Source organism: Cylas formicarius, unplaced genomic scaffold (assembly GCF_029955315.1).
Source record: "Cylas formicarius isolate icCylForm1 unplaced genomic scaffold, icCylForm1.1 PGA_scaffold_7__23_contigs__length_41026272, whole genome shotgun sequence".
In the NCBI taxonomy this organism is placed as follows: domain Eukaryota; kingdom Metazoa; phylum Arthropoda; class Insecta; order Coleoptera; family Brentidae; genus Cylas; species Cylas formicarius.
The window spans coordinates 10,895,659-10,923,223 of NW_026844352.1; the positions used below are offsets into that span (position 1 = coordinate 10,895,659).

General features: G+C 33.5%; 1 protein-coding gene across 2 annotated transcripts; it reads left to right on the forward strand.

The window, feature by feature from the left end:
• Nucleotides 1–1,071: 1,071 nt before the first annotated feature.
• On the forward strand, nt 1,072–25,959 carry LOC132705020 (protein mesh). 2 transcript variants are annotated; one of them, XM_060675423.1, is made up of 15 exons: nt 1,072–1,310; nt 1,403–1,561; nt 5,059–5,246; nt 6,513–6,708; nt 8,199–8,996; nt 13,747–14,137; nt 14,196–14,462; nt 16,627–16,901; nt 16,964–17,296; nt 17,369–17,505; nt 18,455–18,623; nt 19,436–19,698; nt 21,925–22,108; nt 24,936–25,107; nt 25,167–25,959. In XM_060675423.1, the coding sequence occupies exons 1-15, from the start codon at nt 1,133–1,135 to the stop codon at nt 25,300–25,302; spliced, it is 3,846 nt and encodes a 1,281-aa protein (XP_060531406.1). In that variant the 5' UTR covers nt 1,072–1,132; the 3' UTR covers nt 25,303–25,959. The 2 variants fall into 2 exon arrangements, with proteins under 2 accessions (XP_060531406.1, XP_060531405.1); XM_060675422.1 differs by lacking the exons at nt 24,936–25,107; nt 25,167–25,959 and adding an exon at nt 23,083–24,119.
• Nucleotides 25,960–27,565: the final 1,606 nt, after the last annotated feature.

Genomic DNA, 27,565 nt, shown 5'->3' on the forward strand with positions numbered 1-27,565 from the left:
TCTACTATTTGAGATTGCGTATTTTATTTATTTTATAAATAAAAGTTATTCAGAACTAGAATGTAATTTCTCGTCTTAAAAGTGCAGCATTTTAACTGAAATTAAGTACTTTGATTTCTTAACTCATTTTGTCTACTTTGAGATATGATATGATGATGTTTCAGAAGAAGTGACTGTTTTAGACTCTCAAAGTTTTGGAATGAAACAATCAGGTTTATCTCTGATATTTAAATCGAGAGAATGTTTTGAATATTACTATATTTTAACGTGAATATCGGAACTTGAAAAGAATTATATAAGCTTGTATAAGCAAATTATGCACATGCTTAAATTTGTTCTAACTCAAAATCTATTTTCAATTCTGAGCAACAGTATATTTTTAAATTAAGGACCCTTAAGATTACCGATTGGCATTTTATTATATTTTTTATTATTTTTTTTTATATTCAGTGAACCTCCAAAATATGGAACAAATTCGCATTTTTGACAGTAAATAGAAAATATACATGGAGCGTCAAAAACCTGATTTCGAGACCAAGTCTCTTTTTTTAAATAGGACACCACTTTTTAAAAAACATTTTCGAATTCCACAAGCTGGTGTAATACTATTTACAAATATTCTGGATTCCTCTTGCTTCGGTTGTTGACTTATCGAATTTGCTGACGTTTCACCAATCCACTTGTTGGCTTCTTCAAAGCTCGACTAAAACAGTTTATTGCAAAAAATGCTAAAAAAATATGATGGACGCGTTCTTGAAATGCAATATCTGATTTTTCATTGATAAAATTATTAACTTTCACAATAATACTATATATAATATATAATTGGATTAAGCCCTGAACGCATAAAATAGCTAAGAGTTAAAAATGGGGATTTCACCTGCTCTCGGGATCAAAAATGATAAGGTCATATTTATTAACAATTATTTCCCAATAAATAAACTGAGATAAAACTGTTTCACAAAAATGTGTCACGTTCGTTCGTAAAACACACCTAGAGGATATCATTTTTGTTATCTCTTACTGATAAGCAATTAAAATCTAGTGAAACATCGTATCGATATACACCTTGCTAAACGGATGCAGTACGTTCGTCTATCGATCATTTTTCATTACGAGAGATAGTTCCAAAATGGAACTAAGATGGTGTTTTTGGTTGTGCCTTGTGTGCGTGACCATACGTGGACAAGAAGATGTGGATAAAGATGTTGAAACGGTGCCTGGAATAAGTCTGGATACGAATTTATCGCCGCAGCCCATTCCCGCAGAAGACACCCCCGTAGGAACCCAAAGTCCCCAAAATAACTCAGGTAAGCTAGAGAAGTGCATTTGCCGCAACAAACCCTAACGAATTTTTACTTTTCACACTAACCGTGTACGCCTTTCGTGTATTTTGTTGTAGTTGATCCACCTGTAGAAACTCCAATTCCTGAAACCCCAAATTCCGATTATGAACCGCCGACAGACGTAGAAAACGTAGAGGAGGATCAAGGTAGTTTAAAAGAGGGTCAGATTATCTACAGATCTGGAAAGTATATGACATATTATCCCACCGACTACGGTTAGTTGTGGTTTGCTTCCACATGCTTTGTTTTCGTGTTATTTGTGTGTGTCGAGCTGATTGGGCGCCATATTTGTTTTGGGTGCGGCGTTTAAATGCTGCGAACCTTTTTTGTTCGCAAGTTAACTACTGCCTGAGGGTCCTTTTTACTACTATTATCGCGTTTTGCTAATGAGACTGTTCTTAGTTTGCGATTTTATAGGTGACTTATTATTATGTGATGAGTCATTGAAAAGGAATGTCAACCCGGGAATGATTCATCGTTTTCAGTGAGGAATATTGCTCAAATATTGGTTATCTCTAATTTTTACGAAGCTTTCAGGACTCAATAGAGTTTTTGGGGGTTTGCTTACAAATATACTATCAGATCTGTAAAGATTATGAAGTGGCACTCCCAAATTTATATCTTTGTATACTTGATTCTAACTGCAGATGTAAAGTATTCGATAAAAAACAAATATTGCATACATCAATGAGTTCGTTTTCTACACTCTAAAGTATATATTTTACCAATTATACCAACCAAGCAAGAACAATATAAAGATGCAAGAAAAAAATTGCAATCAACATAGAATCCCTATAGTATGTTTTATTTAGAAATTCATAAATTTAGACAGAACAATGGAAGTATCTTTCTAATATCTAGAGGACTTTCATCACATCGCGTCCTATGGATTAACAAGGCGTCTTTTTCTACTCTCTTTAATAAGTTAAACAAGTTTTAACTTTATGGTTTAAGAAGATTTAGCAAACTCATAGGTTTCGCGTTGCTCTGAAGAAATATAGGAAATGGATTCACAATGTTATATCTAAAAATATAACTACATAAGATAACACTTTCCGAAAATTTCTATGTGTAATTTCTTTATTATTTGGTTTAGGATTTCTGATAACAGAATCATTTTGATTATATGCGGCAAAACGCCAAGCGTAGGTAGGTAGGCACGTTCCTACAATGACCAATAAATGAGCGTCGTTGGTCGTTTAGTAATAAGTCCCATAATGAGTTTTCACAAATCACCATTTTACTAGGGTAATATAAATGCAAATTTTCATTCGTCGAGACTGAGGTGAAAATCGTTTTTTTCTATAAAACTTTATTATGTTGTTACGTTGTGTGCCACTAGGAGGTCACTAGAAGTTGCTGCAAATTATTTCCAGGTTCTTAAAACTGGCGGTAGGCGGAACAACTTCTAATGCAAATCAGAAAATGTTTTTTTTTACAGAATATTGCCTACGGAGGTATTAAATATTATAATAAATATCATGATCTTTATAAAATTTCAGATTTTTATTGTTTGAACCATTTTGAAGAAAGGAAAGTTACTTTTCTAAAGTGTCCATCACACAGGAAAGAGTTTAGTAAAAGCTTAGAAAGATCGAAAAATATTTACAAAAATTAATAAATACCAAAATACAAGCTCTCAACTGCCCTATTTTAAAAACAGAGTGTCACTAGCTTGATTATGACAATTCTGAGAAAAATGAGAAAGATACAAACAATTTATTTTTGGATCTTAATCTATAGTAATACCAAAATACCACAACATAACTATATCTATTCTCTCTTCAGTAAAATAATAGTAAAAGTACATAATGCACTAGATATTCATACTAACAAAAATGTATGTTTAATTAATGTGGTAAACTGTGAGTGTCTAAGAAAGAAAAGTCAATATTATTTCAGAAATCATTGAATAATTTATTCTAGTGGTAGAGAGGACATTTGGTCAAAAAATTGTTTTTCGGGGTTACTGGGTGAAACATAGGTGATACTCTTACGGTCCTCGGAGGAACATGAAAATTGAGCTCGCTCAGCAATTCAGGGCAGTCCACTAATAAGTCACAAAGTTTACTTAAAAACTGAAATAAAAGTTATCTCCTACCATTTAACGATTTTAGAAGTTTTCTTTGTTTTCTTTCAAATTTAGTGATGTACTTGATTAATATTTGTTACCATATTGTTTCTTTCAATTATGGACCAGAAAATTCAGCATTTGTAGTGCATCTCTACCAGACTCCACCAATGTGTTTTTTAAAGTACAGTTTTGTGTTAAACGCCAGTCGTGAAAAGTGTTCTTAATAATAATTTAGTCCAGTATTAATAAACAAATAGAATGTCAGGCTTTGAAAAAAGTGCTTATTGGATCAAGAATATGATAATCACAGCAGCGTTTTTTTATTATTTGATTACTTTATTAATCGAAGAAAGTATTGTTATAATTTGGTACATTTTGATTTCTCTGGAAAAAGTTTTTGCAGGACGCAGAATCAAGTAATTGAACGCTCTACGCCCTGCATAAACTTATGCACCAGCCTTCAAAAGTCTGTTGTTTCCATAACCTTGTTCTTGTTATTGTTATTATCGATGTTAAGTTAAATTACTCAATCAAGGGAGCTACTGATATTGAGTTTGGAAATAATATAGTTAAGGGCTTTTTATATCGTATTTTTCACTATATTTTATTCCTCTTCACTATTAGATAAAATTGTACATAAATACATTGTACATTTAAAATTGAGGAACACAAGCCCAATGTTTGTTAAGTTGTAGGACAATGCCCCTATCGTTTAGTGTTAATTATATTATTCTTTGTCATGGAAAATATAAAATATAAAATAGAAAATATTTTAAACGATACCCACACATTTAAATAAAAAGACCTTTCCCCACCATTTTATTTATTTCCTTCAACATTTTCTTAGTCGCATTAGAAGTTGCTCTCTCTGGAGGCCCGTTCGTTTGAATATAAATTCCAGCAATTTCTCACTGGGACACCCGGCATACCGTGCAAGAATTAGTTAACACGTTTTACCTTGCCTGACCTGATTTTCAATATACACCTGAGTACAGTAAATAAGATAAGAATTTATTAGGTACACATACTTTCGTTTAAACCTATACAGAGTGAATACTTCAGAGTCAGTCGAATTTAAATATTTGCCAAAGATGGGAATATACAGGATGTTCGATTAACAGTTGGATAGTGGATATGTAGATACCGCCGATCCAATAACGCCCTGGATTTCTTTGTAGGAGATTTCTTGCCATCGACTCGAAAACTTTAAGAATACGTTTTCAAATCGTCAATTCTACTAGTCACTATAGACAATACCAGCATATATGTCAGTAGGTTATTTATATTCAGCAGCTCCGGATTCAATTTTCTAACAGCTAGCAGCTCTATCGTCACAATATTTTTAACGCTCCCTATAGAGGGCGCTACTTTCAATATACATTACTTAATTCCAAAGCACAATCCTACATTTAAAATGTTATATTTATTGTCTACTAGTTCAAAAATGGATGCAATAGCTTAAATCAACTGCTAACCTTTTTGAGCAGTATATTTAAAACATTAACTTAATTATATTTAAAACAGTAACCATTTGTTTGCAGTGACCGCGGATTGTGACGTGTATATTATTTAATTTGTTTGTTAATTTAATTTTTAATCAATTCGTTTTTAAACCTAAGACGTCTGTATGGTTTTTAGACCCCATGACATCTCGGGTGGCGCCACCAAACAGCGATCAAAGAGGCGGCACGGGAACGCCATACACTATAACCGAAACTCGTCTTGCCCAAATAAGAAAAATCCTTATGTACCCATATTACGATCAAGGTGGAAACGCAGATAACGAGGGAGATTATCAAAAAGAGATTCAGTCTTCTACTCCGCAGGTCTGTTACTCTTTTTTAATGTTTATCTTTTGTCGTTTTTAACAATTAATTTGTTAATTTTTAAAAGAAATTTCCACAGACTACTGTAATAAATACTATTTACAAAACTTCTGGATTCCTCCTGCGTCAGTTGTTGTTGAGTCGAATTTGCTGATGTTTCGCCAATTATCCTGTTGGCTTTTTTAGAGCATAACTGAAATAGTTCGACTCAACAACAACAACCGACCCAGGAGAAAACCAGAAGCTTTTTAAATAGCACTTAATTCGCAATAAATATTTCTTTAAATCTTACCTGCTAATTATAGGCAGGTATCAATGCTTAAGCTTCAAAAATCAAAAAATTTTAACTGCCAAGAATAGTATATCCTCACAATAGAGTGGTTGGATATAGACGAAACTTATCAGTGATTAAACCTCATTAAGTATGCAAAGGGACTACAAGGTGACAAAACGAATACTTGGGCCACTCTCAATATGGAGCGCATGTAGTACCACCCTTATTTAGCTAAATTTCTGGGTTTTGCCTAATGTTATCCATTTACTAACCAACAAGTAGTCAAGATAGATTTTCTCCCCTTCCTTAATGATATGCTGGACTGCGTTACGCCAACTCTCTGGTGTGACTCACATCCTCAATGACTTAATCAAACACTAGCTTAAGGTCTTTCATTTTGAATGCTACAAATGCTTTCATTTGCACCCATATGAGTTCTATAGAATTTAGTTTGAAATGATATGACGTGATATGATATGATGCGTGGCACAGTTACACAATGTTTTATTATCTTTTACAGGGTGTTTCATGAAACGATGTTTGGGTAACCTGAATTGTTTGTGGATTTTCACTCTACATTTAGCCTGTAACTCAACAATAAATAATAATGAACCTTTCAGTCTTTCATACATGTTTTGACCATTTACTTGATCATCATTAGCTAAGAGAACTTTTAGACTGGGAAATCACTCCATTAAACCAATTTGGTTAGTCCCTCATCCAACTAAATTAGCACAATAGTTTTCTTAACTGATGATGATTAAGTAAGCGGTCCGAACTTCCTTACTTGTTATTATCGAATCTATTTGGCCATTAACTTAATAATTAAATTTTTAATATTGCTTGAAGGTGAATTTTTCCATTGTATATTTTTGACGAAAATTTCAACTGCTTTTTCATATTAAGGTATTAATTTTTTGTTATTATTTCGTATTATTGTATAGGGGCTATAAAAAACGCAATACGAAATTTTTAATTTTATTTCTTTTCAGGTCCACAAAAATTTTAATTTTCAACTGCCGTTCTTCGGATTCAGGTTCAACTATACCCGAGTATCGCTCAATGGTTATTTGGAATTTAGCGACCCTCCACCCAATTATGATTATCCATTGAATTTTCCCATTCGCGAATGGCCCAAGAAAAACGATCCGTCTTTTATTGGGATATTTTTTAGCAAGTGCAGAATAGGCAAGTTCAACAGTCATTTTCAGTCTTTTTTATTGCCTTAATTTTGGATTAAGAGTATGCGCGTAATATACTAGAAGTTAGTTAGTGGCTCATATTTTTGGTTACGCCACTGGACTTTTTAGATTTTAATTTTTTGAGCGCTAAATTAACACCATAAATGAGGCCAACACATTTCAACAATGTTATGTTTTTTAAACCTAATTTAAAATAAAAAAACTTTATGTGTCTCAAAAAGAATGGGAACCGTAGACAAATATATCAGCAATTTAATTCAAAAAATAAGTTTACATTTTAATCCATGGTCTAAATTCCAGCCGGTAAATTGGCTTTGACACTGCGCAAGGGCGTCCCCGTTAGAAAATAATATTTTGTTTGACCCAGTATAAAACTGACCTGAGAATGACAGGAGCGTAAATTATTTTACGGTTTCTCTTGGGTTTAATGAATTATTTCCAAGTCAAGCAGTAGTGGAAATAAAAAAATATTAAATCAAACTTGAGAAAACAGACAAATCGGAAATGGTATTGAAAATTATTTGAAAATGAGCTATTAAACCCACAATTAAAATTTGTTTCTAACTTATCTCTATCGGAAAAATTTCAATTTATATTTGAATAACAACATTTTAACAAATTAATCAAACATATTTTATTAGGTATGCTATTCTATTTTTTAATAATAATAATAATAATAGACTTTATTAAGGTTACATGGGCGAAGTCAGGCCTTAAGCCACCCACACTTAACTTATATCTAAATGAAATCTACACATACACAATAAAATATTTACTTGATAATACACATCAAAGAAGAACCTTATAACATATAAATTTACACTTAATTTTTGCAATTTAGTTATTTCGCTAGGGAAGAAGTAAATTCTTTTTTAAAAAGAAGCTAAAAGCTTTGCACGGACCAAGAAACTTTGATTTAAGAACGTGATCTAAAGAGTTGAACAAAATTACCGCATTGTATGTAAAAGAACTATGAAATATAGTACTTCTATAGAACAATAGAGTGAGCGTTGCTCGGTGTCTCAGATTCATGTCGTGAATTGATTTCCTGAAAACTAATTTTAAATATTTTGAATAGATTTTTTTTTACAAATTTGATTTACTTTGGCAATGTCTGGTAGTTGGGTGACAGAAACATGGAATGCCTTAAATATCGTACACTTGTCCGCGGTAAAATTAACCCAAAGTACCTGTACTAAATAGGTACTAAATTGATGAAGAAACTGGCAAGCGACACCTACATTGTTGTTTTTCCAATACAATGGTTATAAATAATAAATAGGTACCTAGAAGTTTTTTTTGGAAAAGAGTTGCGACATAATTATTACAGTTAAATTTCATATTGTCATTATTATCTTGCTAAAACTAGTTTTAATTTTGTTCCCGAACTGTTTTCTTAAAATACTTATTTTTTGGGTTATTCTAAACTTACATATGGCCTTAAGTGTAAAATAATTCAACTTATTTTCGTTTTAGGAAATTTGAGAGACGGAGACATCGACCAGAGGAAACCGGGCGTGTACTATAGAATGGAAAGGGACCTGAGGAACAGGCAAGACCAAATGGGGGTCGAGATTCGCGAAAGGCTCACGTGGGATATCAGGCAAGGGGTTATCGGATCAGAAACTTTTCGCCCGAAACACGCTGTCATTGTAACGTGGAAAAACGTTTCCTTCAACGGCGGTTGGGCCAACGCCGTCTACAAGACGAACACGTTCCAAATGGTCTTGGCGACGGACGAAGTCTATACTTATGCCATATTTAACTACCTCAATCTAGACTGGACCAGTCATACGGAAGCCGGTGGAGATACCATCGGCGGGGAGGGTGGAACGACCGCTTTTGTGGGTTTCAACGCCGGCAACGGCACCAGGAGCTACGAATACAAGCCCTACAGTCAAGAGATGGTTATCAGAGATTTGAGCGCTACAGGTTTCGCCAACGGATTGCCTGGAAGACACATATTCAGGATCGACGAGAAAATCTTGGTGGGCACTTGCAATAAGGACATAGACGGCGCTAATTTGCCGCTGATGTTCGCTCCGGAGAGCGGTAACATGTTGGGCGGCACAGTGGTCAACATTACGGGGCCGTGTTTTAATCCAACCGATCAGGTTCTTTGCAAGTTTGACGTCGCTGATGTCGTATACGGCGTAGTGGTTAGCAGGAATCGAGCGATCTGTATCCAACCCCCACTAACGGTTCAGGGATACGTACGGTTTGAGATCGCTATCGGGCCGGGACTGTATAAATGGAAAGGACGATATTTCGTTGGTGAGTATTGATTCTATTGATTAAGGTATCCAGTTATATCCAGTTAGATATAACTATATTGGGTTGTGCAAAATAAATCCCTATCTGTTAAAATACCAAGGTAGATCAATAAGTTCGATCGACTTTTACCAAGTTATAGCGCAGATAGTTCCATCGTAACAATGTATCTTTTAGCCAAAAGTTAAACACAAAAGATAATTGGGGTATTACAAACCTTGAATTTATTTTAATTTTGTATATACAGGTTGTTTCATTATTCATGGACGAGTCTCGACTTTGTTATTTTAAACGAAACGCCTGGTATATTACTTCATTTTTAAATTGTATGCGTAATTCTAGACATAGTTTGAGCATACCTAAGTCTAACCGTTTCTGACATTTTTAATTTTTTATGCGAAAAATGACGTTTGCAATACTTAAAATACCAGCCAGTCTTTTCATTCGGAAGCATTTGTTGTTTTATTTGAAATATTTCCTTTTAAACGTTTGTCTATCACAAATTATATGCAGTTGCAGTCCAAGTCAAGTTCTAAAGTGCACTACGATATACCATTTCATAGTTGACCATAATCTTGCCGATGCGCTTATGAAGATACAAAGATTTTGTATGCGTTATTCATACAAAATAAGACCAAGGATAAGCGATAACGTTGGTGAATTTTTTTGTTAATGAACGATCAATAAAGAATTAATAACTTACAAAGGATAATAATTTTTTGTAAGAGTTGTTCAATATGTCCGGCTCTTTGAGCAATACAAGCAGTATAAAGGGTTTTTAAATATATAATGGCATTTCTAACAGATTGGGGATAAATAATCACGGGTCTCTTCAAAATGCAACAAAATATTAAGTGAAAGGCATATTAAAGTTAAAGTCATATTAAAATATGACGACGTCCATTGTTTTCTTTATTCAAAGTTCCATATATTCTAAAGTATTGGTAAATCCTGTGGAAATTTTTTTTTCTGGGCGCCTTCTTAATAGAAATTTTCTAATATAAACTCTAAGAGCGTGTACGGTTTTGATTGTACGATATGTAACTTTTTATCATATCAATCTTTCCCTCTGTGGTAAATATAATACGCAAACAGCATTCTAGCAATTGTTTTGTTTAAACACCGTCATAGCCATCTTACACTAACTGAACTTATATGGCAACAGCATATTATTTATTTGTGACAAATGTTTGAAACGAAATATTTAAAAAAGTAAAAATATTAAGCATATTCAACTTTATATAAAATTGCCTTAATTTTTGATGCTAAATATGACAAGATTATAAAAATGGGCAGCTTCCATTAAAAAAAAAGGTTTTTTGACAATTTTTTTAAATTCATTTTTAATCCGTTATTCGAGTCTTTTGTCTACAACAAAATTTACTCAAGTGAAACAATAAATGCTTCCAAATGAAGAAATTGATAGATATTTTAAGTATTCCAAACGTCATTTTTCGCATAAAAAATTTAAAATGTCATAAACGGTTAGACTTAGGTATTATACACAAAATGTGTCTAGAATTACGCATAAAATTCAAAAATGAAGTAATGCACCAGGCGTTCCATGGAAAATAAGAAAGTTGATACCCGCCCACGAAAAATGAAACACCCTGTTTATACAACATTAAAATAAATTGAAGGTTTGTAATACTTCAATTAACTTTTGTATTTAACTTTTGGCTCCATCCCCTAGAGTTTCTGACATAAGGTAGTTTCCCAAGATAAACGACCCACTGTATACACACATTAATACGATTAAAAAAAAAACTACATTTTTAAATAAAAAAGTATTTGTCACATTATCATTTGAAAGACACGTGCTTATCGGTTCAAATTCGCTTAACACTCTCTCATTGGTCATGACATCAAGGCTCATAACGCCAGTTAGCAGCCGCCCCAAGCAGCCAATTTTTATTTTTCGTTTTTGTTTTTAGTTTAGCAATTCTAATAATTCCGAACTTTCAAAGATCACATGTCGTCTCAGAACTCTATATGTGTGTCCCTCGGTAGTAAACTAATAATAAAACAAGTTTAGTATTAGTTATTTAAGATATTTCGAAAACTGAATAAGCCTTGTTGACATTCCAAATAACTTAGCAATTTTTCCGACACGTAGATTTAAATTGTAAAAAGATTCTCGTTACGATTGGTTAATTTTTTTATGTTTCTATATATCTATCTGCAAATTCTAACACATTTTTTAATATTTTTGTTGTATTGAATCGAACGCCTTCTATGCTCCTTTTTGATTCTCTCTGAAATTGAACTAAGGTGGCTTTTACTTGAACAAAATCCATTTATCAAAATAAATAATAATTAAGTTCAAATTTTCACGAAATTATATATTTTTACATGACAATTATTTCGACAACAACGTGTCTTTATCAAATGTGATTTTGTGTGATATTTAATAAAGACACGGTGTTGTTGAAACAACTGTCATGTAAAAATATATAATTTCGTGAAAATCTGAACTTTTAGTTAGTTATTTATTTTGATTCTCTCTGAACTGTTTTACTACGATGATGTACTAAATTGGCTTGACAAGTTGAACACTATTGCATCTTCTATTAGACTTCTACAGGTTTATGTTCGAAGTTGCAAGAACTAAGAAAAATGTACTTGGCTAACTTTTCATCATACATAGTTTTCACACTCAGTGATTAGGTATTACTGAAATTGTTCAGTTTCTTGTCCGTATCTGACTACTTAACTAAGGCAAGCTTATTTTTTTGGTTGGCTATATCGAGTTTTTGGTAGATCTATTCCGTAAGTAAATTTAATTTATTCAATTCAAATTCAAATTCAATACGTAAGTAAATTCAATATTCCAGGTAACATCCTTTTTTATTTGGAATTCTTAGGAAAGAATGATTAGGCCTAAAACTTTAATAACAATTAATTTACGCTGCAATTTAATCAAAAGATTCTGTTTCGTTTAAAATTATTTTCGATGTTGCTCCCTAGTGTCTTTCTTTAATTATTTATTTTTTCGATTTTTTAACTTATTATTAAACAACATTATTATTATTAATTAAACAGAGCATTTAGGCCTTGGGAACATTCTAGATCTTGGCGGAATCTAAATATTTGGCGAAGGCAAAAGGGAATATACGACTGGTAAAAAAGTAATTTAGTAATATACGTTACTTACACCGCTAGAAATTGATTACAATAGCTCAACCTTTATCGCAAGCGTTTATATGACACGGGCATAGTAGGCAATTACAATGATGTTAGCAATGTTAGAACGATTTTCGACAATACCCGTAACTTATAAACTAAGAAAATTCTGGATTACAGAGATCTTTATAGTTCTAACATTGACATAAATATTGCACTGTCGTCCGGCATAGGTATGAATGTCCTTCGCAAACACAAGATTGGAGTTAACTTTCTGTTTTTTCTCTATAACTTTTCTATGATTTACATATATGATTTATATGATATACATTTATTTACATTAATCGATCTTCAATATCCCACTTAACCATGTCATATATATATATATATATATATATATATATATATATATATATATATATATATATATATATATATATATATATATATCTATATCGATCAATGTAAATAAATGTATATAATATATATAAATCATATAAAAGTTATAGAGAAAAACCAGAAAATTAACTATATATATATATATATATATATATATATATATATATATATATATATATATATATATATATATATATATATATAAGCGTTATTGTAAGTGTGACAGAGTTACACAGAGACTCTTGGAATGTTAGAGAGAGACAAGAAATGGACGCGAGATTAAATAAAAACCTGTTTGGGTCCCCTCCAATCTCCCTGCGGCAGGGAAAGGAAAAATAGAAGGCGTCTCGTTTTTTTTAATGTAACAAATGTAAACTTTCCGTGCAATATTATTCAAATTTACCGGGAACTTGAGATAGAACCACGAACAGTGCAGAATATTTTAAATAGAAATGGGTACAAGTGTTATAAATTATAGACCATGAAGGAAATTTTACCAGCAGATCATCAGAAATGCATGGTATTCTTTAAAGTAATGATTGAACGAACTAATCGGAATGAAGAATATTTTATTCACCGATGAATCTTCATTTTCGTTACATGGTGGTCACAATCCGGCAGTGGCTGGTGGGTATTCACAAGAGTACAAAAACATCCCCATTCCTTTAAGGACTTAGTATCCGGAAAAGGAGAACGTATGGTTTGGTATTTTAAGAAACCATATCAGTGGTCATTTTTTTTAATTGATCAAATAATTCCAGCTATTCAGGCTCTTAATATTTCTGTTCATAAAATTTGTTATCCTTAAGGTGATTGTCCCACACATAATATTAGGAGAGTTCGGGATTTTCTGAATAAACAAATGGCCCGCTAGATCCCCAGATCTAGCACCAAATGTTTTTTTTCTTTTGGCTTACGTCACTAGCACTATTTACAAGCACGCACACGATCGTGCAAATTATTTAGAGGGACTTCGTAATAAAATTACAAATGCTGTTAGCAATATTACTGCTGAAACACTGACCAAATTTCGACAAGAATTTTCTTATAAATTGGGATATTGCTAAGCTAAAAATGGTTAATATTTTATAAGATAATTATTTTTTTTAGTTAGTTTCTTTTTAGTTGCAACGAAAACGTATACGAAAGCAAAACACAATAACTAGGTATATTTTTTGAAGCGTTTCTTTTTTTTTTTTGATTTTCCATATTCACAGAACGTACATTTTAGAAACACCGGCGACCGCGGCCCAAAAGATCTACTTCAAGGATCAAAGAATTCACGAGAAATCGCCGGCCGAGATAAAAATTACCTGGGAGAAGTACAACCTGACAACCAACGAGAACGCGAACATCAGGATCTCGTTGTGGGGTTACAGAGAAACGACCATTCATCCCTCGTTACTGTATATCGGCGACATCGCTACGAACGTCCAAAATACAGGGGAATACACCATCGTACCCTCGCAGTTCCGGGACAGAGACAACACTTTCCTGACGGACTTGAAATTCGGATTCTTGCAAATCAACTTGACGGAATCGATTCCGCTTATTTCCGACTATGCCGATAGTACCACCACTGCTACCACTACGGTCGAGATTAATCCGGTAGTGTGGAGTAGGTGCGCCATTTTCGAAAGTGTAATTGAGCGAGTGTAAAAGTAATTTTTCGTTTTCCAGACCTGTGCCGTTGGGTTGGTACTTTAGTTACCAATGGGAACGAATGTACGGGAGAAATTGGCCTCAGTTCCTTTGCGACGACTGGCTGCGAAGCGATCGGTATCTCAAAAACTTTGCCCACGAATTGCCTCAGTGTCCATGCACCCTAGAACACGCGCTCGCTGATAAAGGAAAATACATGCCCGATTTTGACTGCGATAAAGATTCCAATCCGACTTGCTATTACAACAATCAGGCCGTTCATTGCGTTAAAACTGGATCACCAACGTAAGAACTCGTTGCCCGTTTGCCAAAAATTACAAAGATCAAAGGAGACAAAAGTTGTTTGGATTGACCATACAGTTATTAGATAATATGGTTGCCCTACTACTGTAAAAAGTGATGCACCGCACGTACATTTCCCCCACTAACTTGCAGTTTGCGCCATTTTCTTTTTAAAAACATTTAACTTGTTTTTGAACGTGTAACGAGATCTAGACATATTTTGAGAAAATATTGTCGCAAATCCAAAGTTAATGATGCAAATTTCATTGGTCCAAAATGAGATTTTAAATCATATTGAATGGTCCTTTTCAAAAAATTTTTCATAGTTGCTTTATAAGTTCTGGTATTATCGCCATAGGCAGGGCCTTTATATCATTAGTATCTATATAGATACCGATACTTTTAAAATATTGTTCTTATACGGTTGTATAGTTGTACTTTAGTCAGTAGGTAATAACTTTCTTATTTTAGAAGGAGACATTTTAGCCGGTAATTGCTTATTAAAAAATATGAAAAAAGTTTTTATAAACATGGGTACGGAAATGCAGTTTTCAAGGGTTTTACATTGAAAAAAATTTTTTTTTAAATAATATATAAAAAAATATTCATTCGATTCTGTTGAAATATGTTATTTGGTGTATTAAGAGGCTAATTTAGCCCTAATGAAAGTATACGGAAACATTTGTTGTAGTGCGCTTTATGTTATGGACGCCGCTGGACTAAATAATTTTAATCTATTACAACATTAACATTCAAATATTTTAACAGAATCGAATTTTTGTTTAGATATTCATATGTTTTTTTTTTCAATTTAATGTCCTGTATCTTGAAAACTTTTAGCAATGAATCGCGCTCTAAAATATCATTTTATATTTTTTGAACACTATTCAGGCATTACCGTCTCTGATATATTTTGAATTTTATTTCAAAAGTGACGTTTGCAAATATAAATTTATCTATCAATTTCCGCCACTGATGAAAGCACTACATGTTAGTGGTCTGTATTAAAATTTTAAAAATTAACATAGAGTGATCAAAAACTGCTAAAAATATAACGTTGAGAATGTAAATGAAAAAAATGAAATGAAAAATGCTTAATGGTCCCAGAAAATAACTGAAAACATGGCAGAAAGTAAATAAAAACAACTTTTGTCTTAAAATTTGTCATACGTAATACATAGGCCACCATATATAATTCAAGTTATTCATTCTATGAAATTACAAAGTTTTTCAATATGCTCTAAACATGAAGTTGGTCTATTAGAGCATGGTAAAATCTGAAATTTCTCTCTCTACAAGACATTATTCATTATTGACAAAGTCACAAATTTAAATTAAACGAAAGCAAAATAACGAGTATATTTTATTAAAAAAATTTAATTACAAAAATTTTGGATGTTCAGCATGTACTGAAAATAGTTGTGGTTATATAGGGTACCTTATAAGTATCTCACACCTCCTAACTTCAAACTAAGAAACCTTTAAAAAATTTGAAGATTATTTTGAACATTGCTGCTTTTAACCATTTTTGACTAGTGGTCTCTGTAGTCAACGAAAACACCAGAAAAAGCAGAAGTCAGTCAAACCTCTTCAAATTAAATAGATCAAACTTCTTTCTCGTTACCACTGATTATGAACAAGTTTGACATGTTTTTGGTTTTATTTACATGAAAAAAATTAAGGCCTCTCTAACTGCGATAGAATCGATTTCAATAATCATTTCCAATTCCAATCCAGACGACTACCACAAATCAAAATTGATTAAAAGGCTCATTATTCAAAATAATGTTGCGTATTTCAAAATTTTTAAAATAATTAAGTTATCCAAGAAACTATGGGGATTAAGTATAGGCAGACTTGAAAAAACTCTATAATATTTGCCCAGAAACCCAAAAATGAAGTAATATAAGTTAGGGTACTGTGAGATAGTTAAGTACCCTCTATAGATTTATGAATAAAATAAATTATTTTGGAGATATAAAAGAATTGTTCAATAATAAGCTATCCTGTATGATCATTTAGAAAACTTAATTTCTTAAAAATAATAATTTAGTCGCAGCTCTATCTGGGTTTCCAGTATATTCGAACTACCTTTTAACTCTTAGAGGAACGTCAATTAAATTTGCAATTTGCAATTTACAATCAAATTTTGTATGTGTATTTATAGTTTGGAGGGTTCAGAGCAACAGTGTTGCTACGATCGAAACCACTACCTGATGTTGTCGTATGACCAGCAGTGGGGTTCGAGCCCAAGACGCTGCCACAATTTGGGAAAAATGCCATACAACGAGGCCACGAAAGTGCCCACGCTCTCACAATGGTTTAACGATATGGTACCCAAGTATTTCTGTTGCTTATGGCAAGAGGAACAGGCTGTCGGTTGCGAAACCTTAAGGTTCGAGAGAAGGCCTACGCAGGACTGTGTTGCGTATCAAGCACCAGGTAACTTCGAATAGGATTGTTTTTGGCGATCAGAGTCGTAATTTACTACGACCGCCTTTTAGGTGTCGCCGGAGTTTATGGAGACCCTCACATTGTTACATTCGACGACGTTGACTACACCTTCAACGGCCTCGGAGAGTTCGTCTTGGTCAAATCTAGAGTCAGGCTGGACAATATAGAGGTCCAAGGTCGTTTCGAGCAAATGGATCCCAACCTCTACGGCGAAGTGCGGGCCACACAGTTGTCGTCGGTGGTGGCGCGAGGTAACTCCTCCACGGTTATAGAAGTTAGAAGGAGACCAGAATACGCGAGGTGGCGGTATAGGTTAGACGTCCTGGCTGATGGTCAGAGGATATATTTTGATAGACCATCGTTAAAGTTTCAACATTTCCCAGGTGCGTAGAGAATTTAGTAGTAAGAAATATTTCGTTTCAGGGATGTTTGGGTGACCTTTTTATTTATTTTAGGGGTAACTGTTTATACACCAACTTACATACTGAATCAGTCTGAGGTCATAATTATGTTCGATAACGGAGCAGGAGTCGAAGTACTAGATAACCAAGGGTTCCTAACGGCGAGGGTATACCTTCCTTGGTCTTTCATTGTGAGTACAAACTCAATTTTATAAATCAAAATAAAAGTTGCCTCAAAATATTAGCATAGAAGGAATTGCTTTGTTGAATAAAGTTTACTGACATTTTAATTAATTGTGTACATTATTTTACCGTGATTTCACTTTCTACGAAAGGACTCTAAATAATACAATTATGAGTTAGGCCAATGATGAAATATTATAAATTTAATGCTCTTATTGCTTGATATTTAGTTTCAATTATGCATAAGGTAAATGCCAAACCTAAAGCAAAGCCGGTTTCGTTATACATTTGTTTGGTAACCAATATTATCATTTTGAATTTTTACAATATTTTAATAGATTTTTAAGGTTTAGGTTTTAAGGTTTAAAACATGCTGGCTTAAATAACGAATAAGGCTCCGCTAAATTGGCCAGCGTACTTCTTAAATTTATTCAAGCGAAGGTAATTCTAGTAATGCTAATTTACTTTGCAGGACTTAAAAATGATTTGGTACTAACCATTTTTCGACTAGTGACTTTTTTGAAGTCGCTAAAACTAACCCAAATTTAACTGTAAGAGGTTCAGTTACAATTTGTGAAATTTTGTTAGCAAAACTGGTATTAGTTTGCTTTTCATTAATTAGTATAAAAAAATTATGAAATGTTGATATTTATTTTACTTCTTTATTTTGTTGTTGTTCCAACTGGATAATTGAAATTAGATTTAAAGTGTTTTTTTCATATTATCTATGTACATATTTTATTATTTTTTATTAAAACTAGTTTTGGTTAGGTAACTTATTTCGGTTCACATGTTTGTATATTCCTAATAAAAAATAACATTTTTAGTCTGATAAATGTCTTCACTTTTTAGGGAATTAGGTGAATATATTTCTAACTTACTTATGATAAAACTAATCAACTTGAAAACAACAAATAACTTTTGGCCCAGATATTCAACTAATTTGGTTCATTCTAGAATAAAACAGTTGGACTGTTCGGTAACTGGAGTTTCAATAAAGAAGACGATTTCACACTGCCAGACTCCAGCGTCGTGAGCGTTGTTAGTAACATAAACGATATGCAGCGAGTTTATACAGATTTTGGATCGAAATGGATGGTGGATGATGTTCTTGATAATGACAAAGGCAAGTTAGTTTAACTGTTTGGGTTCTTCAGAATCATATCACACAGACTGTCTTATTCTAGAATTTTTTGTGGGTTATCTCGCTTATCTTTAAAAGCCGCTACCTAATTGTGAAACGAAAAATGCCATAAAAGGAATTTGCCTGATACTTTTCGTTTTTAAAGAATCATTTTCTCGATCTTTTCTATTTGATAACATTTTGTGTTAAATTTAGTACCGCTTTCAAAAGAAATATACGGCCCAAGGTTAAAAAGTTATCTGGCACTTAGTAGCAGAGCTACAGGGTGATACGTTTTAGGCAGCAAACTTTTCCGTAGTACGCTACTGACATTCTCCAGTTACCAAATTGGATGGCTCATTCAATTAAGATTGTTGTTTGCTTTTCAATTTTTTTCGAGAAACTAATCATTTTCGAGATAAAACTATCTATTCCATCTATCTATTAATGTTGGCTATGTTTCGCATAAATTTTATTCGGGGTCAGAATGCATTAAAATTGGAATTGCAATATTTTTTAAAGTGAGTCCATTTTGAAACAGCAGCGAAGATACTTAGGAAAGAAGGTCAAGTTTTTTTAGTTAGTAAAGTTGCTTAAATGGTTCTTGCAAACATTCTACTATATCGAGATTGTTTGAAGCCGTTTCATCCTAGCTAGAAATTTAAGAACTAAAAAAATGCGAAACTGGAAAATGTTTTTTAATTAATTGATAATTTTTGACATGCGTAACTGTATTTCGTTGTTTTATAAAAAATTATATATTTTTTACTCGTTTTGGGCGCCTTGTATATATGACGGGACGACTTTCTCTTTAGGTCGATCACTGTTTACCCGAGAAAACGGCCTGACATCCGCCAATTACAACAACAGGTCGTTCCTGCCGATCTTCTACATGACTCCGGAGGAAATAATACCCCAGAACAGGTCCGAGCAAATAGCGCGGACTTATGATATATGTTCAACCAAAACGTACGAGTGCTATTACGATTACGCTATGACGCTAAATAGAGACCTGGCTCACTTCACTCAGAACTATAAAGCTACCATCTACGCTCTGAAAGAGACAACAAGGACTCGGGTAAGTCGCAGGAATTTTGCTATTAATTTGCATCCTTCAGCTTTAGGTTTGCATAATCTTCATAATGACATTATATTTTTCTACTCCCGTCTGTAAAATACCTAATTACACGCCGATCTAGCGTGTGGGAAGCGTCACTTTACCACGTCAGTTTCGTTTCCCACGAATCCGAGTCACTTCGGACATTTCCGGGATTATACCGCACGGACTTGTGACGAATCGGATGTTTGACGTTTGTCAATTCTGACGGTCATGTCAGTGAACGTATTTGTGTTGTATTGCGAACATTTATCCAAAAACTAAAGGTTGTAGAAAAAGTGTAGTATGCAACACGTTCGGTAAACTTTTTAACTCACTCGTTTATTAAAAACTCGTGAGTCAAATGCCGTTTACCGCGCTTGTTGCATAATATACTATTACCACAATATTTTTAAACCGCCGCTCGTAAAAAGCAGTTCTGTGTTGTGGCATACTTAAAGTATTCATCTTGATATTTACCTTATGATACCTTTAGGGTACGTGGTCATATTTCCATAATACACAAACCTACAAGAGTTGCTTTGCATTTTTTGAAGGCGTTGACGATCAAGTAGTATTAAACATTGGTAAAACAATACGTGGCAATATGAATATAATATATGACTCAGAGAGCTTTTTTCTTAAATTATGAAATTTCTGGCCCCGGTAGCAAACAATGAGGGTTCCCCATTTATCTCAAGATGCAAGTATCTTTTGAGAAAGTGTATTGCAGAGTCGGGAGCAAAGAGCTGTACTTGAGTTTTGGCCGCATAAAACAGATCAAAATTAATATCCGTTTCGACCTCATTATAATGAAACGGTTAAAAAATGTAAATAACTTGGGCATCGTCCGCATATGACTGAGATCAAAATTATAAAAAAGTAACTGCAGCCCTATAACCATTAAGTGCTCGATTTCTAAAACGCCTTTAATGACAGACTGGTGGAGTCTCGGATTATTTTTCCAATATTTCAAAAATTCCTTTTCGTCAAAAATATTTTGGAATTTCTAAATTGCTTTTTAGGCATTTTAAAATTTTTAATGTGTAAATTGAACTTTATTTACAAACCTTTGTACCAAATTTACTAATGCAATGAGACTTAGAAGATATTTTCATCGCTTCGACAAAAAACTGCACCATCGTTAAACTAATTACCTATACCCTTAATAATTTAGAAAAATAAAGCTTTTGCCAGAAAAGAAAACACTATTTCTTATTGGTATTATAGTGCAATTTTGCATTTTCGGTAACGTAAAATGATTTCCTTAGCTTCGATTGGTCTGTATGAAAATTAAAGAGGAATATTTTCTAATTCTCGAATTTCTGAATAAAAACTGAATAAAAATTAGTCTATTAAAACTCTTTTTTTTTCTAAAAATTTTGGTGGCTTTCATTTTCAATATAATTTTTCCAAGAATATTTGTGGAATAGGATCAAAGTAATTATGATACTCTGCTATATTTTTCAAATCAATGATTCTATTTTCTGTAAGGAAAAAGAAACGCTTTTTTTGGTTAGTCTTACTTCAACGTTATTTCAACGTGCTAATATTTAACCAGTGGCATACCAGAATTGTAGATAAGTAAAAATCAATTTCTCCAACGCACGTATCAAATAATGCCACCCAGTGACTGTTGATTTACCAAAATCAATCAGTCAAAATTATTCAAGTGGTTTGCAAATTATTAAGAAAAAATATTTTTTTTACCTTTGACAACCTTTTACTCCCTATAAATAAACCCTGTAGTGTATGTATAAACTAATACATAGTACTTAATGACTGGTTGATACTAAGCAAAATCTGTTTTGTGAACTTAGATGTTTTTTTTTTTAAACAAAAACTTCCTTTATAAGGAATCTACGTTGTTTGTAACATTTACTTCAAAAACGGAAAGTGCAAACTTTTGCTTTTCACCCCTTTTCATTTTAAAATCTAGTCATTGAAGTACTAGACGGCACGCCAACTTTTTTGAGGGGTATTGACGTTGACGACAAAATTGCTATTAACCGACCGAACTAATCATGGTAGTGTTGGTGTCCAACGCCGATAAATGTCCCAATAAAAATTTAAGACACGAATGTCCCTGGTTCCTACGGGAGACGAACACGAAAATTCAATCGGGCACATTGTTATTACTAATTACAAATGAAAACTCAGATAATAGTGTATTGAAATGTTGTTAAACTCAAAGAACATTTTCTATAGGTTGTATCATGTGGCGTACTCGAAACCCCACGTTTCGGTCGTAAAAGCACATTCCTCTTCATTCCGGGAACTCGAGTAACATACGAGTGCAACCAGGACTTCGTTTTGATCGGAGATCAGCGCAGGACCTGCGAGGCTAACGGACAGTGGAACATTCCTGATTACGGTTACACTTACTGTTTACGTAAGTACTTTTTAATTCGTTAAAAACATCCAAGTTATGTAGTTGTTACTAATTTTTGTGATAATTGGCTGTGTAAAATATGATTTGTATTGCATATTGGTATATATGGCTCGGTCACATTTTCGGACGAAATGCCTTGCAAGAAAATTATGGACAATCAAAGACAAATAAATTACAGTTTAACAATCGCAACCAGATGAATTTTATAACTAATCTCATGTTTTTTGGGCTTATTTCTCTATACTATAATAAATAACATTGAGTTGATTTCATCAGCTTCAGAGAAGTCAAACTCTTTTAGGGGTAACTTTCTCAAGTAGTTTTGGTCGTTGAAAAAATTTAGGAATGTAAATAAAAAGTTTTAAATATTCGATCAGAGTTAACATCCTCAAATAAATCACAATGCTTTTTAAATTCACGTACCGAACCAGTTCAGACTTTTAAGTCTAATAAAAGGGCTTGCAGATATCTGTATTGCAAAATATCTTAACAGGATTTCATTATGTCGCAAAAGCTAATAAATGGCGGTGATATAACTCCATTAGGAACTTCTTGTGAAGCCTAAGAAGCCTACTACTCGAGTATGCAAAACTCTTCATCATAAAAATATTCCTGGGTAGGTTGTCCGGACTTCCCCCATTCGCCACTTCTATTATATCTTGGGCAGTCAATTATGAACTTCATTCTTCTGACATTGTTCCGGTTCAGTATTAATTGCTTGTCACGAATTGTACAATTAGGGATAATATTTTAGTCAGCTAACACTAAAGTAGTCATTTAGAATGAACATTTTTGTTCATTTGGACTCAATATGTGTATAAAAATATTTTCAAGGAAAGGTAGTTTTTTTCATTTATTAATGTGTATATATATCTTCTAGAGACGGGAGTATCCTTTTAAAAGTGTCCAATTTTTTCCTCCCTGCACATCTTTCAATACTTATCAACTAATCGCCGTTATTCTGATCCGAACAGGGCAACAAGAATATTCGTCGCGTCAAGCAGCTATTACTTCGGGCATCGTTTTGGCCATCATTCTACCGCTAATCCTAATAATAATTTTCATTGCTTACCGGGTGTACCAGAAATACATAAACTCCGAAGAGAGCTCTTGGCAATATTCGGCTCAAAAGCCTTTTAACCGTTCACTAAGCCCTACCGGGACCGACGTCACTTTGAGCCCCGCTAGTGATCGGAGCGGTGACAGCCTCAAGAAAAGGCGAAGTTATGAGAAAGTGTACAGGACTCACGAGCCTTTGGCAGGATTGCCGGAAACCGAGTTCGAACATAAAGCCTGGGATCCTAACGATACTGAGTCTTCACCCGCAAATAGTCCGACCAATTCGCAGGTTTACAGTACACCATTTGCACCGGACGTTGTCACTGATAGCAAACGTAACAAACCGCTGAGTTACGGCTCGGATGACTACGCAGTACCGCTTAAAAAGTCGCCCCCCAAAGAGCGAATAAGTAGCCAGAGCAGTATTATTACCGACGTCTAACGGAACTAGCATGTGGAATATAGCCCGCGCTTTATAGACTAATTTTTCACATTTTTGACATTTTGTATAAAACCTTCAGATTGACCACGTAGGTTACTTTTTTTTATTTAAATGTTTCTATATTTATTTTATTGTTAAGAATATTTTGGACAATAAATATTCTTTGAATGTATCGTTGTTCGGGCGCTGTTCCACATGCTAGGAATGTCACCCCCTTTCATGTTTCTCTTTCGAATGGTACGTTCCTAGGTTGTGGAACACCTGCTTGTTTCATTTCGAACGACCTTTTCCCGGCCTCACGTTCCATCTGAAGCGGGACTTGGGATTAAGCTTTTGAAATTAGCTTGGCCCCAATGTATGCGTGAAAAGACAACAATCAAGAAAATAAAAAACCAAAAAATGGCAAATTTTATTTCGCTTGACAACGTGGCAATTAATAAACGAAAAGGAGAGCGACAAAAATATTCCCCAATATTACTCTGATTTGCTCAATGCTCAAAACGTTTTAAACCAAATATAGTTAATTACACATCGAAGAGGTAAATTAATTATTTTTTATTGTCTTTTTTAAATCAAAAGTCAAGCAAACGACTTTTGAGTGTGTACAGAGGAGTAAAAATTCTATTATAATTATTTATTTTATTTTATGTATTTTGATTATTAAAAGCATGCTGCGGCATTTCAGTTATTGGGTTTATTAATTGGACACTGTTAAAATAAAATCAAATATAGTAAAAAAATTAGATAAAATGAAATAGACATAGATATTTACTATTTTAAGTATAAGTAACTCGCTAACAGCTGCTCATGACGACTTATACCTAAAAATGAAAGAGAATTTTATTTAATTTAATGCAAACTTTTTACAAATATGTACTAAAAAGTTATAACTCTGCAAAAGAATAAAGAGACATATATTAGGTGCACATATTCTTCATGTTAGGGACATACATAAATTAAATGCGAATTTTGCTCACAAATAAAAATTTGTATATAAATATCAATATTATTTTAAATAACTGTTTCGGATATGTTATCCCGTAATTTAAAAATTAACCTGTGTCTTGCTATTTTAACGGTAACGTAAGTGGTAATTTTTCAAATACAACTTTGAAACATTTACCACCAAAACTGTCAAGTTGCGGACAATGGGTAGACTGTAAACATAAACCCATACTTGACGGCTGTGATGGATCCTTCCTGAAAGTTTGTATAAAAATAATTCAATCGACAGACACGTTGATCATTTAGTAGGAATAATTGCATTTAAAGATATTTTTTGGTCGGTCATTAAGGTCACCATTAAAAAATGTCCATCCATTTTAGGTCAACAGGAGTATGCTCAGCGACAAGCGGCCATATCATCCGGCATCGTTTTGCTGGTTATGGTTCCTCTTGTATTACTTTTTGTCTATCTTGCCTACCGTTTCTTCCAAAAGAAACAGAAAGAGAAAGAAGAGGAAGAGTTGCAAGAACAAAATTTCGCAGAACAAAGAAGGTGAGAGAAGTGGTTATAATACAGTAATCAGCGGGAACTTAATCGGTTTTTATTTTCAGGAGGGCCGAGGAAGCAGCGGCAAAGAAGCTCACTGCCGCAGAAGAAACGGACGACGAAGATAACAACAGCAACGTAACCAGCAATGTTACGACAGTGACTCCAAATGGTAAAGAGAAAGAGACGGTGGTTTATTAGTGATTATTTTGTGTGTTTTCGAACACCCAATACGCTGCTAACAATAAAGTATGTTCAATATCACTCGGCATGAAAAAATGTGGATGTCTTAGAATACTAAATATGAACAAATAGATAAGGTGGTTTTAATAAATAAGTTTGCGCCTCGTTTGTTGGAGTTATTTTCAAACAAATAATTTAATTTAATTGTGAGAAAATAACAGCTGCGTTAACATGTAAAGTAAGGGTCTACATTAGTAAATTATACAGGGTGTTTTGGAATTCAGTACAAAGATATTATGGCCATATTTCAGAGAAAGGTAAAGTTTGTTTCTATATATAAGCAAGTGTCCTAACTTGATTCGTTTTCGAGATATAGGGAGCAAAATTTTATAGGAAAAATCCATTTCTATTAATTATTTAAAAGCATTTTATCTGATTTCGACAAAAGGTTTTTATATTAAAAAAACAGACTTATTTTGGAATGATCACTATGCGATTCAAATCTTCGGATTGAATTTTGATACACTCTGCGCTATAGTTACTGTACCGTTAAGGCAGTTTTTATTTCTGTTTCTTTTGTTACGTTTTGTTATTTTTTCAGTTTTCACTTATTATATACATTGACTTGCAAGCTGCTTGTGGTATTTATATGTACAAATTTGAAATATTCGGAATCTGCTCTTTTTGTAATAAAGTATTGTATTTATAATAACTGTCGCTTTTTTGGTACCGTAGAAATTGTTCCTCATGATATCTATATATAGATATAGACAAAACCTAGTCTGCTGATTGCTGAAAAAGAATTGAAACCTGGTTGGCTCACTTGATTCTACGAAAAATGTTCTATAATAATAATAAGGATCTATTAATTATTGTCTAACAGGCAGACTCTGCCATATTACGGGACAAAAGCATAATCCATTAGTTTTGCAAGCATTTATGGATATTATGTAATACATAAGAACAAGCAAATAGTAAAAAGATAAATGACAATAACAATAAAAGAGAACGATACAATGTAGACGTGGTGTGTTCCAAAAATTAAAGTATCTTTTGTAATTGCGCTGGCTACGTATATTCGATCTTCGATATTTTCTTTTTGTTATGTTAATACGCATGTCCCTAACATATGTTCATAGTTTCAGTCAGTTTGCATGTTTACTTTTTTTTGTGAGACAGAAGTGTTAGACCTGTTTTGTGTGCTCGGCAATTTTCTACTCTTAAAAAAAATGGAACACAGGATTTGCATAAAATTTTGTGTAAGAAATGGAATACAGTGCTGCAAAATACTTGAAATGTTGACAAATGGATATGGTGAATCTATTTTAAGCAAAAAAAATGTTTATAATTGGTACAAGCCGTTCCAAGATGGCCGAGAGGACGCCGATGACGAACCTCGCTCTGGACGCCTCAGCACGTCTGATGAAAGCGTTGAAGAAGTGAAACGAATAGTGTTGAAAAATCATCGAATCATATTAGCAAAGTGGTTAAACATTCAGCATCTCTATTGGCTCTTGCCATGCAATTTTTTCAAAAGTTTCGGGCATGAAACGTGTAGCAGCAAAATTTGTTCCAAAACTGCTTAATTTTGAACAAAAGGTGCGTTGAAGAAGCATCGCTCAAGAGGCGTTAAAGGACGTCAATGATGATCTTGATTTGCTCAAAAAGGTTATAACTGTTGACGAATCATGAATATATGATTATAACGTCGAAACCAAGCCGCCCCAATAGAAGAACCCAGCATCGCCAAGACCGAAAAAAGCACGACAAGTCCGATCAAATGTGAAGGTTTTACTTACCGTTTTCTTTGATTTTTACCTCAAGGTCGCACGGCCAATAAAAACTATTACTTTGAAGCTATGCGCCGTTTGCGGGAAGCAATACTAAGAAAACGTCTGGCATTGTGGGAAAACAATTCATGGATTTTACATCACGATAATGCACCTGTTCATTCATCGTTGCTTGTGTCTAACTTTTTCGCCAAAAACAAATCAACAATCATGCCTCAGCCAACATATTCACCGCCACATTTTCCTGTTCCCAAACCTGAAGCAACCCTTGAAAGCAAGGAGGTTTGGCACGATTGAGGAGAGAAAAAATCTGGCACTTGGGCACAAGTGAATTATATTTGGGGGGATTACTTTAAAGGGACAGCATTAATTTTTATAAATAAATAAATACTTTTTGATAAAACTTAAAAGTGATCTTACACACCTCGCACCCTGGCTGAGCAACTTGAAGTTCTTTGGAACCTGTGACATTGATGCCTTAGGTCCACCAT